General features: G+C 46.6%; 1 protein-coding gene across 3 annotated transcripts; it reads right to left on the bottom strand.

The window, feature by feature from the left end:
• Positions 1-4,818: 4,818 nt before the first annotated feature.
• On the bottom strand, positions 4,819-11,697 carry SRSF6 (serine and arginine rich splicing factor 6). Of its 3 annotated transcripts, XM_074919992.1 has the most exons (9): positions 11,434-11,697; positions 11,003-11,109; positions 10,790-10,793; positions 10,410-10,445; positions 9,417-9,519; positions 8,985-9,187; positions 8,583-8,672; positions 8,409-8,465; positions 4,819-8,243 (listed from the first exon to the last, which is right to left on the bottom strand). In XM_074919992.1, the coding sequence occupies exons 1-9, from the start codon at positions 11,538-11,540 to the stop codon at positions 8,102-8,104; spliced, it is 849 nt and encodes a 282-aa protein (XP_074776093.1). In that variant the 5' UTR covers positions 11,541-11,697; the 3' UTR covers positions 4,819-8,101. The 3 variants fall into 3 exon arrangements, with proteins under 3 accessions (XP_074776093.1, XP_074776091.1, XP_074776092.1); XM_074919990.1 differs by lacking the exons at positions 10,410-10,445; positions 10,790-10,793 and having other exon boundaries at positions 4,833-8,465; positions 8,979-9,187; positions 9,417-9,544; positions 10,961-11,109; XM_074919991.1 differs by lacking the exons at positions 10,410-10,445; positions 10,790-10,793 and having other exon boundaries at positions 4,833-8,465; positions 8,979-9,187; positions 9,417-9,544; positions 10,964-11,109.
• Between the last annotated feature and the right edge of the window lie 715 nt (positions 11,698-12,412).

Here is a 12,412-nt window from a genome sequence, read left to right as displayed (position 1 = left end):
GAGCCAAGACTGGAAGCACAAGGACCAGGAATGTACAAAGAGCCACTGAGACCAGTGCTCGCTGCGTGTGGGACTGGTTGGGCAGAGGCAGCTGCCAGGTCCTGCCCTACCGAACCCGGGGGGGGGGAGTGCAGGAATAAACTCTTTGTTTCTAGCATGAGTATCTGCCGGATTTTCATCACCTTGAGTTCTGTACTCTGAAATTTTTAATACATTTGAAAAGATGAAGTCAAAGACTGATGAAAGAATTAGATCCTGAAAATCGGGAAGTAAGTAACAGGTATTTGCAGCTACTGCCTTCTTCCCCCTTTTCAAATAAAGTGGCACAGACAGAAAAAGTTCTTCCCATATAAATCCTTTATGCTGCAGTGGGAGGTTCAAATTCACATCAGGAGCAGAGTGAAATTCAGCCACTTGAAAAGCAACCCAGCACTCACCTTCTCCCAGTGGTTTCCTGTTCCTGGTTATGCTTACCATAAAAAAAAAAAAAAAAAAAATCATTAATTGAGAATGATGAATCCCTAGGAAACAGGTACTTTAGGCAAAAAAAGAGGAGGCATCCCTGGCTTCCCAGTAAGCCTTCTGGCTGATGAAATACCAAACCATTTCTCCCTCCTGTGCCTCAACTTCCATTTCTGCAACCTCTGTTTATGAAGAGTCTTGAGCAATAAGAGGCTGGAGAGCAGCCCCACGGAAAGAGATCTGGGGGTTTGGGTTGATGTTGAGTAAGAGTCAGCAGTGAGCCCTGGCAGCCAGAAGCCCCAGCCCTGTCCTGGGGTGCATCAAGCACAGCGCCACTGGCCGGTCAAGGGAAGTGTCTGTCCCACTCCACACTGCACGGGCACAGCCCCACCTTGAGCACAGGGAACTGCCAGAGGGTGTCCAGAGGAGGGCGACCAGGATGGTGAAAGGTCTCGAGGGCAAGACTTAGGAGGAGCGGCTGAGGTCACTTGGCTTGTTCAGCCTGGAGAGGAGAAGGCTGAGGGGTGCCCTCATCCCAGTCTACAACTTCCTCGAGGAGGGCAGCGGAGGGGGAGGTGCTCATCTCCTCTCTCTGGTGACCGGCGGTAGGACACGAGGAAATGGAACGAAGCTGCGTCAGGGAAGGTTCAGATGGGACATTAGGAAAAGGTTCTTCCCTGCGAGGGTGGTGGGTCCCTGGAACGATTCCCCAGGGAAGTGGTCACAGCACCGAGCCTGTCAGAGTTCAAGGCATGCCTGGATGATGCTCTCAGTCGTGTGGTTTAGTTTTAGGTAGTCCTGCGAGGAGCAGGGAGTTGGGCTCGATCATCCTTATGTGTCACTGCCAACTTGAGAATAGACTCTCTGATTCTATTAAGTTTTATTTAAACTTAGCTCTTAGTAATGCTCTTATTTTATTCTGACATGGCTTATCTGACTCTGCGGCGGCATTAATACCACTAGACCTAACTAGTGCAGACTGCAGCAGGTCTGCACTTAACAAGAGATGCTCCGGGACACGTTAGGCCAGGATTCATCCCCATGTATTCTGCTATTCTCAGGTTCGCAGCATCTGCAGGTGGCTGTGCCTGCCACTCCTGTCCTCACCCGCAGTCACATCCTGTGCTCATCTGACCCAAAAGCCTGATAGAGACCTTACAAAACATGAAGCAACAGCAGTAAGTTTGAAGTACAAACTGGCATTTGTAGCTTCTATTCCCACTGGGCAAGTCACTGCAATTCTGTGCCTCAGTTTCACACTCTCTAGGGGACTTTTGTGTACGGAGAACTACAAACCAATTCTGCTCTGGGTTGTCAAACACACATAGCTGACATCTAAATTATGGCAAATGAGGGATTACGCTTTCAGCTCACAGAGCATTAATTCTTAATTATCAGCAAATAGACACAGATGAAGTAAGTGGATAGGCTCTTTCAAAGTGTTTTCTCCCATCTCTCCAGTTACTCTCAGCACTTACCACACACTGAGTGCCATGCTTGTACCAGAGAGTTGAGCAGAAGAGGAGATGCCACCCCAGGGCAGCTCTTGCACCCTGCCATTGCCCCCAGGCTAATTGTACAGCAGCACTGCTGGGCCACGGTGATGAGAGACTGTTTGCTGTATTATTTTCCTCTCGAGTTGGTGCTGAGCAAGGATGCTGACACTGAGCAGAACAAGGAACACAAATGCTGCGCAGGGGAAAGCATTCTGCGCTTCACCCATTTCTAGGAGGAACATTGCTCTTCGACTAGCGGATCACCTGGGTGCAACTGCACGTTGTGATTACACCTGGCAGATCGGAAGTGATCTATTTACACCTACTGACTTAACAGCACATACTTTTCTTATTCATGTTTACAGGATAATCCTGCTCCAGGAGCTGCACACACCAGTAATAAATTTGCTCAAACAGTTCCCCCACAACTCCATCCACATGACAGCACAGGCTGCATCTTCCAGTCACCTCCAACCCCCCCGGCATCACCAACAGTTTTCCTCCACTATTTTCAGTATTTTGGACTGAAATCACTATACTCAGTTCTTGTCCAAAGGCAAAACATTGGAACAAAATTTAAGCATTTGCTTTTAAAATGAGTAAAAATGCTGATTTTTAAAAATGAGTGTTTGAGATATTCTAAAGTAGACCCCCCCTGCAGAAGTCACTTTCTGTGAACAAGAGAAAAGAGGATGTAGCCCTCAAGTCAGAGAGTCACCCAGAATCATGTTCAAAACTTGAGTATTAGTGCAAACCGTTGTACAGTACATCCCAAAGCATGTATTAGCTGCAGACAGCTTCCCATTGCCACTACTTTTTCCGTGGTCTGGATCATGCCAACTGCTGTGATCCATTCCCTCTTATGTAGGAGCACACCTGTGTTCATCCGACCAACTTAGACATGTCATGGTCAGATCTAGCTAAAAGGGTAATTGTTTATGAGCCACTTCAGAGCAGTTTATTTCATTTTGTTATTGGATCAAGAAACAACCAAAACTTCCCCTCCATCATCTACATACACATTTAGCAAAAATAGTAATGAGTGAAGAAGCTTTGAGAGTTAAGAGCCCACATTCTGCTATTTGATTCTTTCCACAAAACAAAACATGGGGGAAAAGGGCTGATCACGATGTTAACAGATACCATTATGATTCCAAGAATAGATAGTTAAAATTCTTGAACCATTAATAGCGGCCACTTCGCAAAGCACTATTTGTATTACTTTTGTTTCTCACCTCTTAAAGTAATGCATTCTTATTCACATTAAATAGACATTACAAAGTGCACATGAAACAAAGCAAAGATCTGCTAATTATGTCACAGGAACTTTACCATCTGATCAACATCTGAACTGTGTCTCTTTCAAATAACCACAGCATTTTGCATCATCTGCCAAGGACATACTAAACACCAGCTCAGCTAAATTTTCAGGATTTCCAGGCTCATGAGCCAAACTCCTACTTTCCCAGCTTTCGTTCTTTGACTTACGTTTGCTCTGTGGATGTGACAATGCCAACCCAAACTAAATTTAAGTAGGAATTGGAAACAGTTCAAATTATTCCATGTGTGGATTTACAATCCAGCACAATCATCTTTTAAACGCCCCTCCCCATGGCTCATGCAGAGATGGTTATAATCTCATTTGGGACAGAGTTAATCCCTCATTTGTAAATGGATGCTAAAGCTATGCTGTTATAGTAGGAAAAAGGAGTGCCACCCATTCTAGCCACTCACAGTTCCACTCTAAGCACAGTGATATTGCTACTTATTTTGGTGTACATCAAACAGAGAAGTTGTGCTCTTCCTTACAGCAAGCTAAGATAGCATATCTGTTTCCTCTCAGTAATGTAAATAGCCATTTCAGAGGGTATGTTTTGCAACAGCATGTTTTAAGTCATCTTCATCCAGCTCCTCTTTTATTAAGATTTTTGAACACTTGGTATGAAACAGGCCTGCGTGTCTGCCTATTAAAGCACACTGTATTCCTCTTCAGGGTGCCACAGGGACTTGCTGAAGCAGAACCAGTTGCATGGACTCGGCTAGTAGTGTTACCGGTTTCTGAGAATCCCGTGTAGTGGATGTAAAGGCTAAGGTAAGAAGTATTCATCAGCCCCCATGACTGACTTTCGGGACAATCAAATGACCCTCCTTACCAGCTAGATACTCAGTGCAGTCCCCAAACCCTCAAGCACTACCTCATTCCCACTTTGGGACCCAAGCACCTACCTAGATGGGGAATAAATCACATTTTGTCACTTGCTTCCTCACCAGACGAGGTGCATTTGGCATTTGTTCTCTTCTCCATCGGAGCACTAAGCCAGAAGCCAAAGCATGGAAGAAAACACCTTTTTGAGCTGGGAAATAGAATTCTCTCTCATCTCATGACCTTTTGATGCAGGTAGTCAAGGAGATTAAGTTCAACGCACACAAGTGATGGGTCACCCAGAAACTCGGCAAAAATGAACTTTGTTGAATAGCAGATTTCCGTTTGTGTGATAGCCAGCATCGCTGCTGTCCAAGGGAAACGGTGGGAGGATTTCAATTTGCTTCCAAGGTTATAGGTGGCTTCATGAAGAGCACTGACTTCCCCCCGATATGAATCAGAAACACTTTCCTACTATCTGCCAGGGTTTAAGTGAGACACACTAAAGGGGAGAGGCGTTTTCAACATCTAACCTTAAAGCAGGTATTCTACATCATGGAAGTCATTGATTTAAGGACAGAACTTGTAGAGAGATTACTTTTTTAAATACAGGAAAAAGCTAGGAACAGGCCCCAAATACAGACCCAGATTTCAAGTTTGAGATTTTTTTTTTTAATGGCATTGATTTCTCCTTCACAATTTGCTATAGGAAACTAACATTTAAAGTCAATCCTGCACTCTGCATTTAATGAGAAGGTATGTTTCTCTTTTTTATTAAGAATAAATTTATATTGGTTATACTAAATCCAGGGAAAAAAGAATGCCTAATACTAAAGCACATCCATGAAAAGATGGCTCTGCAGTTAGATTAAAAACTGAGACATGAGCAACACCAGATGGCTTTGCCATCAACTATTGCTACTACTGCAGGCCAACGCAAAACACATGCCACAGCTGCAAGCATGCAAGTCTTCTACGGTCTTCTACTCTCCCTTGAAGTTTAAGACATTTATCCAAACCACGCTTTTGTAACACCTACAAGAGATCCCAGAAATAATCACACTTGTGATCACAAATACGTTCCAGACTGATAGTCTTCCACTCCTACAAAAAACAGTGCTGACAGAGCTGGAGGGATTATGGTGTTTGGGTCTTGTTGGTGGGTTCTTCAGAGTTATCACAAACCTTGCACTTCCCTGCACTGGCTCGGTAACTGGTGCTACCGAAACCTGACTGGCTTTCCAGAGGAAACAAATCCAGAAGGATGCAAGTCATGCCAAACAATTCCTGCCTCATTTGCAGAGTCAAGGGCCGTTTCTCTTCTGCACAGCAGGCAAGGGAGACATCGCACGAGGCTCCAGTAACAGAAAAAGAAATCTTCGGTATTTGAAGGAGTACAGGCGAGTTGGTTAAACCTAATCTAGGCCCTCCCTGTAATTCATGAATAAAGATGATTTCAAACATAACCATTGTCATAACAACCTCATTTCAGAAAGCTAAGAATATATTTAGTAAAAGCCATCGTTATGCATCGTTAACCAAGATGGGTGCTAACGGTTACTGTAAGGCCAAGACATTCTTCATGCTGACACTGGAAATCAGTTTTAGAAACAAGTTGTTACTAGTATCTACAAGCATGTGAAAAAAAGCAGCTGTTAACATAAGTTTTCTTACCGCAAAGATATAGACACACTGAAAATTTGCGTATATACCTCTTAATCTACTGATCTCGGAGTTCAGTTCATTTCCGGGAGTACAGCGTGTTAGTGAAGACCCCTGGAGGGCAATCACAGAGCAGCTCTCCATGGTCTGACCTACCCATGACCAGCATAAATGAAGTCAAAGGGATATAATGCTTTTGTATCAACAGTTAAAGGGAGGTAAATATTTCCCCAAGTGTAGTTTTTGGCTGTAAACCTGCATTAAACTATTCTTGCAGAGTCTTTACTGTAGAGTCCCCAGTACTCATTTGAAACTCAGTGCTGAGGTCTTACCTGCAGTGATCACAGCATCTGATTTTTCTAGTCATTATGCTAAAGTACACCTTAACTAGAACAGCTTCAGTGTGAAAAAAAAATTACTTATCACAAATTAACTAAACAGAAATCACCTCCTTCCAGGTGCAGAGTGTAAAACTTTAGTACTAAATTCACCCTGCAGAAGCATGGACTTAAGCCATGCCAGAAGTGCCTGTAGGACTCTGGTTTTATGAATAATCACAGGGAAGCTTGGCAGCATTAATACAGCCACTTTTCCCCACTTGAGATATAAAGAGTCTAGGAAAATATACAACATAAAGGCAACACTTCCCCCCCTTCTTGCAACAGAGATCATGTAACCATGTTCCATTCCAGTTCCTTTCGGAATGTGAGCTCATCAGGCAAAATTAACTCTACTCTTCAGAGATCCCTGCTTTTACTAACACTGCTACTCATATGCAAGACACAAAGCTTTCTAGATATGACAAGGAAATGGCAAGAAACTGAGTATTAACTTTCAAGAGAACTGCTTAGATCATAAAGCAATTCTAGGAGAGAAAAGTTGTGGCATCAAGTCACATTTGAACATACACTTGCTGTGGTCCTTGTGCCCGATCGAATTCACCTGAGCAGGGGTGTAAAATCCGTACCAGAGGTGCTGCTTCACATCCACTCACCCCTCAGAAAAGGACAATGTACTGGGCCAGACAGCGCTTGGCTGGCCAGCTGCTCCCAAGCACAAAACCAAGTGCACTTCAAGAGCTCCAAGTGTCTTACTAAAACAAAATTACTCCAGCAAAAGAGGTAAGTAGGATAAATTGTGATTTCCCCAGCACGAGAGGCAGAAAAAGAATCCCATTACACTGCAACAAACACAAAGAGTTTAAGTCACCAATTTAATTTTATACAAGTCAAACTACACGTTGTATAAAGAGTACAAGGCAGTTCTAATGTTTGCTATTGCATGTTACAAAAATCAATTTAGCTATAAAGGGGACTTTTTAGGATGAGTCCTATTCCACAATTTAAGTGAATTGGCAACTGTGATGTAGCAAAGCCTTTGTTAAGACTAGAACTCTAGCTCAAAGAGATTACATTTCCAATAAAGTTCAGACTTACACACAATAGGATTATAGTTCTCCTAGTCTGAAGTAAAATGTTAACATAAGTGAGTGAAAAGGGAGGGAAGACAGTTTTATTTACCTAGTTTTCATATCCAATAGGTATTTAGAGGCTGACAAACCATACAACATACTAGTGACTTGGACCACACCCAGGAGACACGTTAGTGTCCGACAACAGTGACACTTGATATTCAAGCAAGAAAATGTCAGAAAGCTTTCATTCTTTCAAGTTTGAAACGTAGGATTTTTCAGCAATACTGTATGATACAGGTTCCAGAGTACCTTTAATACAGTCACAGTATGGGGGGGAATGTTCTTTTGGCAAGTTAAGATAAACACAAATGCTCCAACTTGAGTTTATTGCTGGTCTAAAATCTCCCTAGTATTGTTACCGGTTTATACAGTTTGCAGCCTGCTTCCAGAAGTTAAGATAAACCAGAAAATTATCTGACCTGCCCAGCAAGGCAATCCTGCCTTTGGTAGCAAGCTGTAACCTAGTAAGCTAATGATACCCATAGTTCTAAAACCATGAAAAAAAATAGGAAAAAACGATACTTTCAAAAAAGCCCAGATTTAAGCCTGTTTATATTGTTTATTTTTAATATAAAAACCACTTTGCACTTAAGAGTAAAGTTACTCCTGCAGAAATGCTATAAAATCAATGTTTTAGCTGAATTTCTACAAAAGGGGGACACTTCCTGCTTTGTACCACCATCCGATCTTGTATTTTCAAATTTGGGATACAAATTAAACCTTTATGCCTCATTACTTAGTTCTTAGGCCATTCACTCCTGCAAGAGAAAAAACCAACTTCTGAAGTACTAACATAACACTAATGGCCTGACAAGTAGGAAAATGTTCCGTAATAGTGTGCAACATAAGAGGAGAGTTCTAGTCTTAATCTCTTGAACTAGATCTTGATCGTGAGCGAGATTTTGAACGAGACCTGGAGCGGGACCTCGATGCAGCTCTTTTGGGTGGCGACTCAGAACGAGCCTTGGCAGATGGCTGCTGCTGCGGAGAATTGGAACGAGACCTACTCCTTGACCTGGACTTAGACTTAGCATCTCCTTTACCATTTTCTTTGGGAGATCGAGACCTGGACCTGGATCTGGACCGAGACTTCTCAGACTTCTCCTTGGATCTGCTGTGAGAGCGTGAACCCCTGTCAGACTTGGGTTTCGATTTGCTCTTTGATCTAGACTTCCTGCTTTTAGATCTGGAGCGTGAGCGGTCTTTGCTTCGTGACCTGGATTTAGACCTTTCAAGAAGAGACAGTTTATTCTGCATGTACCAAAGTGTACTTAGAGCAGTTGCAAACATCTATCAGTAAAGAAGTAGCAATTCCTGTACTAACAGAAAACAACGTATCACTTACCGGGAACGGCTTTTGGAGACACTACGGGACCTGCTGCGGCTGCTCCTACTTCTACGACTTCTGCTTCTAGACCGTCTTCTAGATCGTGACCTAGAAACATTTAAAATGCAATTTGCCCCCTACTCTTTGTCTGGTGTGGCCACTATGCTATCTAACAGAAAAAAGCTGCTAAACAACTCCTCAAAAACAAGTATGATCACATCAAGACACACTATTAATCCACTTAGATGTGATATACTGTCAATGAATTGTATCTTATGTTTCATGTGTGGAAACCCCCCCAAACTGACTTTGCTGTGTTACATAAAATAATTCCTGCTCCGTTTTCAGGCATCCTCTTCTTCCTAAACAGTGTAAGTAGCCCTGATGCTGAGACTGACGTGTCCCAGAAGTTACCTCGACCTGCTGCCAGAGTAAGATCGCCTATGGCTTGACCGTGGCTTGTCTTCAACCAGCCTGATCTTCCTTCCGTTTATCTCTGTGCCATCCAGTTTCTCCAGGGCACGCTTCATGTCTGAGTAAGATCGGAACTCAATCACTCCTTCATTTGTACGTTCTTTGTGAGCATCTGCATAGGTCACCTCACCAGCTTGCCTCATGAAATCCTTCAGGGAGTAGATGAAGAATTATATAACCATGCCACATGCTCATGCTCTGCAAGTACATTAGCTTAAGACAAGTCTGAGCAAACACAAGAAGCACTAATTGCACGCAAACATTCATGCACAAATACTTCAATTACTTCTATCTAAATCAAAATGAACATTGATATCAAAGGAAGTTGGTGCTTCCTGCTAGTCACAACAGGCTCTATGATAGAACATCAATACATACTTTCAAATCCTGCCAACTACAGCGACTGGAAAGGTTTTCAACAATCAGTCTGTGCTCTGTACGAACAGGCGGTCCATATTTATCTCTTCCAGATTGTCTCCGACTGCTATATCCGCCACCACCCCCACCTTTATTGTACAAAGAAATAAAGTTAGATTGTCTCCTAGCATGAAGAAAACTAAATGTTCTGAAAAAGTTAGTTAAACAGTTATATTTACTGGAGTAGGACTTTATTTCTCTAAGCCTCCAATAAACTTCGCAATTTTGCCATAATCTATATTAATGGCAAATCAAACAGACTAAAATCCTACAAGTCTGAACTCCTAAGATCTGTTAGAGAGTGACTGCTCCTTATTAGATTCACCTTGCTAAGTTTTATTTTACAGAACATTGTAAAATATAAAACTTAACTGATTACATGCATTTCTACATTTTACAAAAACGTTTACTAGTTACACTAAGTACTTACATCACAGTATGAGGTTTTTGGTGGTGGTTTGGCCACAAAACACGCAAGGTAACAGTCACCTAGTTCAGTTTAACCAGTTTTGTCTAACCCTTGGAATCCTCACCATCACCCTGCGTCTAATGGCAAAAGGCTGCTGTCGTCATGGCTTCCGGTAAGGTCAGCCAAAGGGTCATAGGGCAAGGGTCACACAATGTATGGAAAAGCCATGGCCAATCAGGAAAGGCAGTCATCTTAGCCTCAGTGGACACAGCCTCAGCCCCACTGGTCACTTTTAAATTGAAACATCAAGGACTTGTTAAAAAGTTTGAATTGAACATGCAACAGTTTTAAACAACATACATTTGATTCTTTTTAAAAAGACAGATACCCACCCCCCCAATACCAAGCTTCTAGAGATTACTGAAAGAGGCACCTCAGTACTTTTAATTACAGTACTAGGCCAGTTAAATTCTATATAGTTCAGCTCAAGAAGCTTTACAAGTTAGCTGAACACAGAAATATTTTCAATATCCCCCACTTAGTACAACAGATTCCTGCTTGAAAACCTCCCCCCACCCTTCCTATATATTCAACTGAAACATTCACATGAAAGTTCACAGCTGAGTGCTTCTACCCCAATTATGCAACAATATTTACTCATTAACATTAGCGATGCAACATCACTGTTTCATCTAAATGCTCCCAAGAACACTGGAGCCCTTACATTAGGGGAGCATATAGTTTCTAATTAACAAGAAACCATTTTTAGAAGGCCATATATCTACAGCCAGAATTACTTCGCTATTCGCCCTCTTAAGTTTCGTAGGGGATATCCGAGTGCAGCGCTGGTGCCGGGAAAAAACGTCTGCAGCACTAAGTCAGCAGACAGCTTGCTCCCAGCGATGCACCCGGCATCCCCCGCCACCGTGCTCCCCGAGATAGCGACCCCCGTCCCCCCTCCGCCCCACGGGACTCGGTCCCAGCCGCTCCATCACCCCCGGCTCTGCCCTGCCAACACAGCCGAGCCGCCTCCCCTCCTCCTGCCCCTTGCCCGAAGCAGCCGAATAACCACGCACAACGATGGGCCCGTACTCACTGCGACTACTGTAGCTGTACCCGTCCCTGTCGCGGCGGGGGCCGCGGGCGTGCTCCACGATCACGCGTTCCCCGCACAGGTCCTTGCCGTTCAGCTCGTAAACGGCATCGTCGGCGTCTCGGGAGTCCTCGAACTCCACGAAGCCGTAACTGCGGGAAGGAGAAAGGCCCAGTCAGCCGCCCGCCCGCGGCTCCCGGGGCAGGGGGGCCGCGCGGGCCGGGCCGGGACAATAGCAGCCGGCCCCGCCGCAGCGCCCCCGCTCCCCCCGCGCCGCCGCCATCTTGAGCCGGGCGCCACGCGGCAGCGCGGGCGGGAGCGGCCGACAACATGGGGGAGGGGGAAGAGAAGGGAGCGGCGGGCGCGGCCCGCCCGGCCCCGGGAGCGGCAACGGCTGGGGCGGGCGAGGGTGAGGAGGGGGGCGAAGGGGCGCCCGCCGGGCGGCAGCGGCCTATGGGCCGCGGGACAGCGCTCACCCGTTTTTGAGGTCGACCTCGAGCAGGCGGCCATAGCCGCTGAAGAAGCGCTGGATGTCCTTCTCCCGGACGTGGTAGCTCAGGCGCCCGATATAGACGCGCGGCATGTCCGCGGCGGAGGGGGGAGGGGGAGGAAGAAGAGAAGAAAGAGGGGGAGGGGGAAAGAGAGAAAGAAGCGGCAAGAGAGGCGCGGGGAGCGGCGCTGCAGGCCCGCACGCTGCCACCGCCGCGACCTGCTCCGCAGCACAATGGCGCCCGCCGCCCGCCGCCGCTTTTATAGCGGGGGGAGGGGCCCGGTGCGGAAGTTGCGGCGCGAGCCAGGCGGGGCCGGGGAGCGCGCGGCGGCGTCATCGCGCTCCGCCAGCGGGTGAGGGGAGCTGTGCGCATGCGCGGGGCTGCGTGCGTGAGGGGCTCCGTACGTGCGTGCGTGCGTGCTTACGCGCTGGGCGCTGGCGGGCTCCGGCGAGCGGGGCGGGGCCGGGCCGCGCCGCTCTGCGCGTGCGCGGCGGTGCCTCCGGGCGGGCAGAGCCGGCCTGAGGGCACCGGGCGGGGGCCGCCGCGCTCAGCCCCGGGCGCCCGCTGCTGCCGCCCCGCCCCGCGGCTGCAGGCCAGAGCGGTCCCGCCGCCCGCCGGGTGGCGGCTGAGCTGGTGAGGGCCGAGGTCGGCTTTGTCGGCTCGGACCGGGCCCGCTCCCTCCCGAGGTTTGCGTGACGGCTGGGCGGCGCCGGGCTCTGGCGGGAAGGCGGGCGGGCAGCGGTCAGAGCAGCGGCCGGGGGCGGGCAGCTCCAGCCCGGCCTGCTGGGGGTTGCTCTCTAGGCACGGGTGCATGGGAGCGAACCGGCGTAGCAGCCCAAAGTTACCGAGTTCTGTGTCCTGGTTTTCCTTTGATATATGTTCTGAATTAGAAAAATCCTCACGACATATTAATAAACCCACTATTTCGGTCTGCTGGGCTTCACATTTTAACACTTATAGCGTA

Source organism: Athene noctua, chromosome 16 (genome assembly GCF_965140245.1).
Source record: "Athene noctua chromosome 16, bAthNoc1.hap1.1, whole genome shotgun sequence".
In the NCBI taxonomy this organism is placed as follows: domain Eukaryota; kingdom Metazoa; phylum Chordata; class Aves; order Strigiformes; family Strigidae; genus Athene; species Athene noctua.
The sequence above is the reverse complement of the archived record's forward strand: the minus strand, read 5'-3'. Positions and strand labels throughout refer to the sequence as shown.

Excerpts from the sequence above, each read along its gene's own strand:
- SRSF6 (XM_074919990.1), bottom strand. The coding sequence starts at position 11,540 with ATGCCGCGCGTCTATATCGGGCGCCTGAGCTACCACGTCCGGGAGAAG. Across the intron at positions 11,110-11,433 it reads GAGGTCGACCTCAAAAACGG|TTACGGCTTCGTGGAGTTCG; the intron begins GTGAGCGCTGTC and ends TCCTTCCCGCAG. Across the intron at positions 8,673-8,978 it reads TACTCTGGCAGCAGGTCGAG|GTCACGATCTAGAAGACGGT; the intron begins GTAACTTCTGGG and ends AAATGTTTCTAG.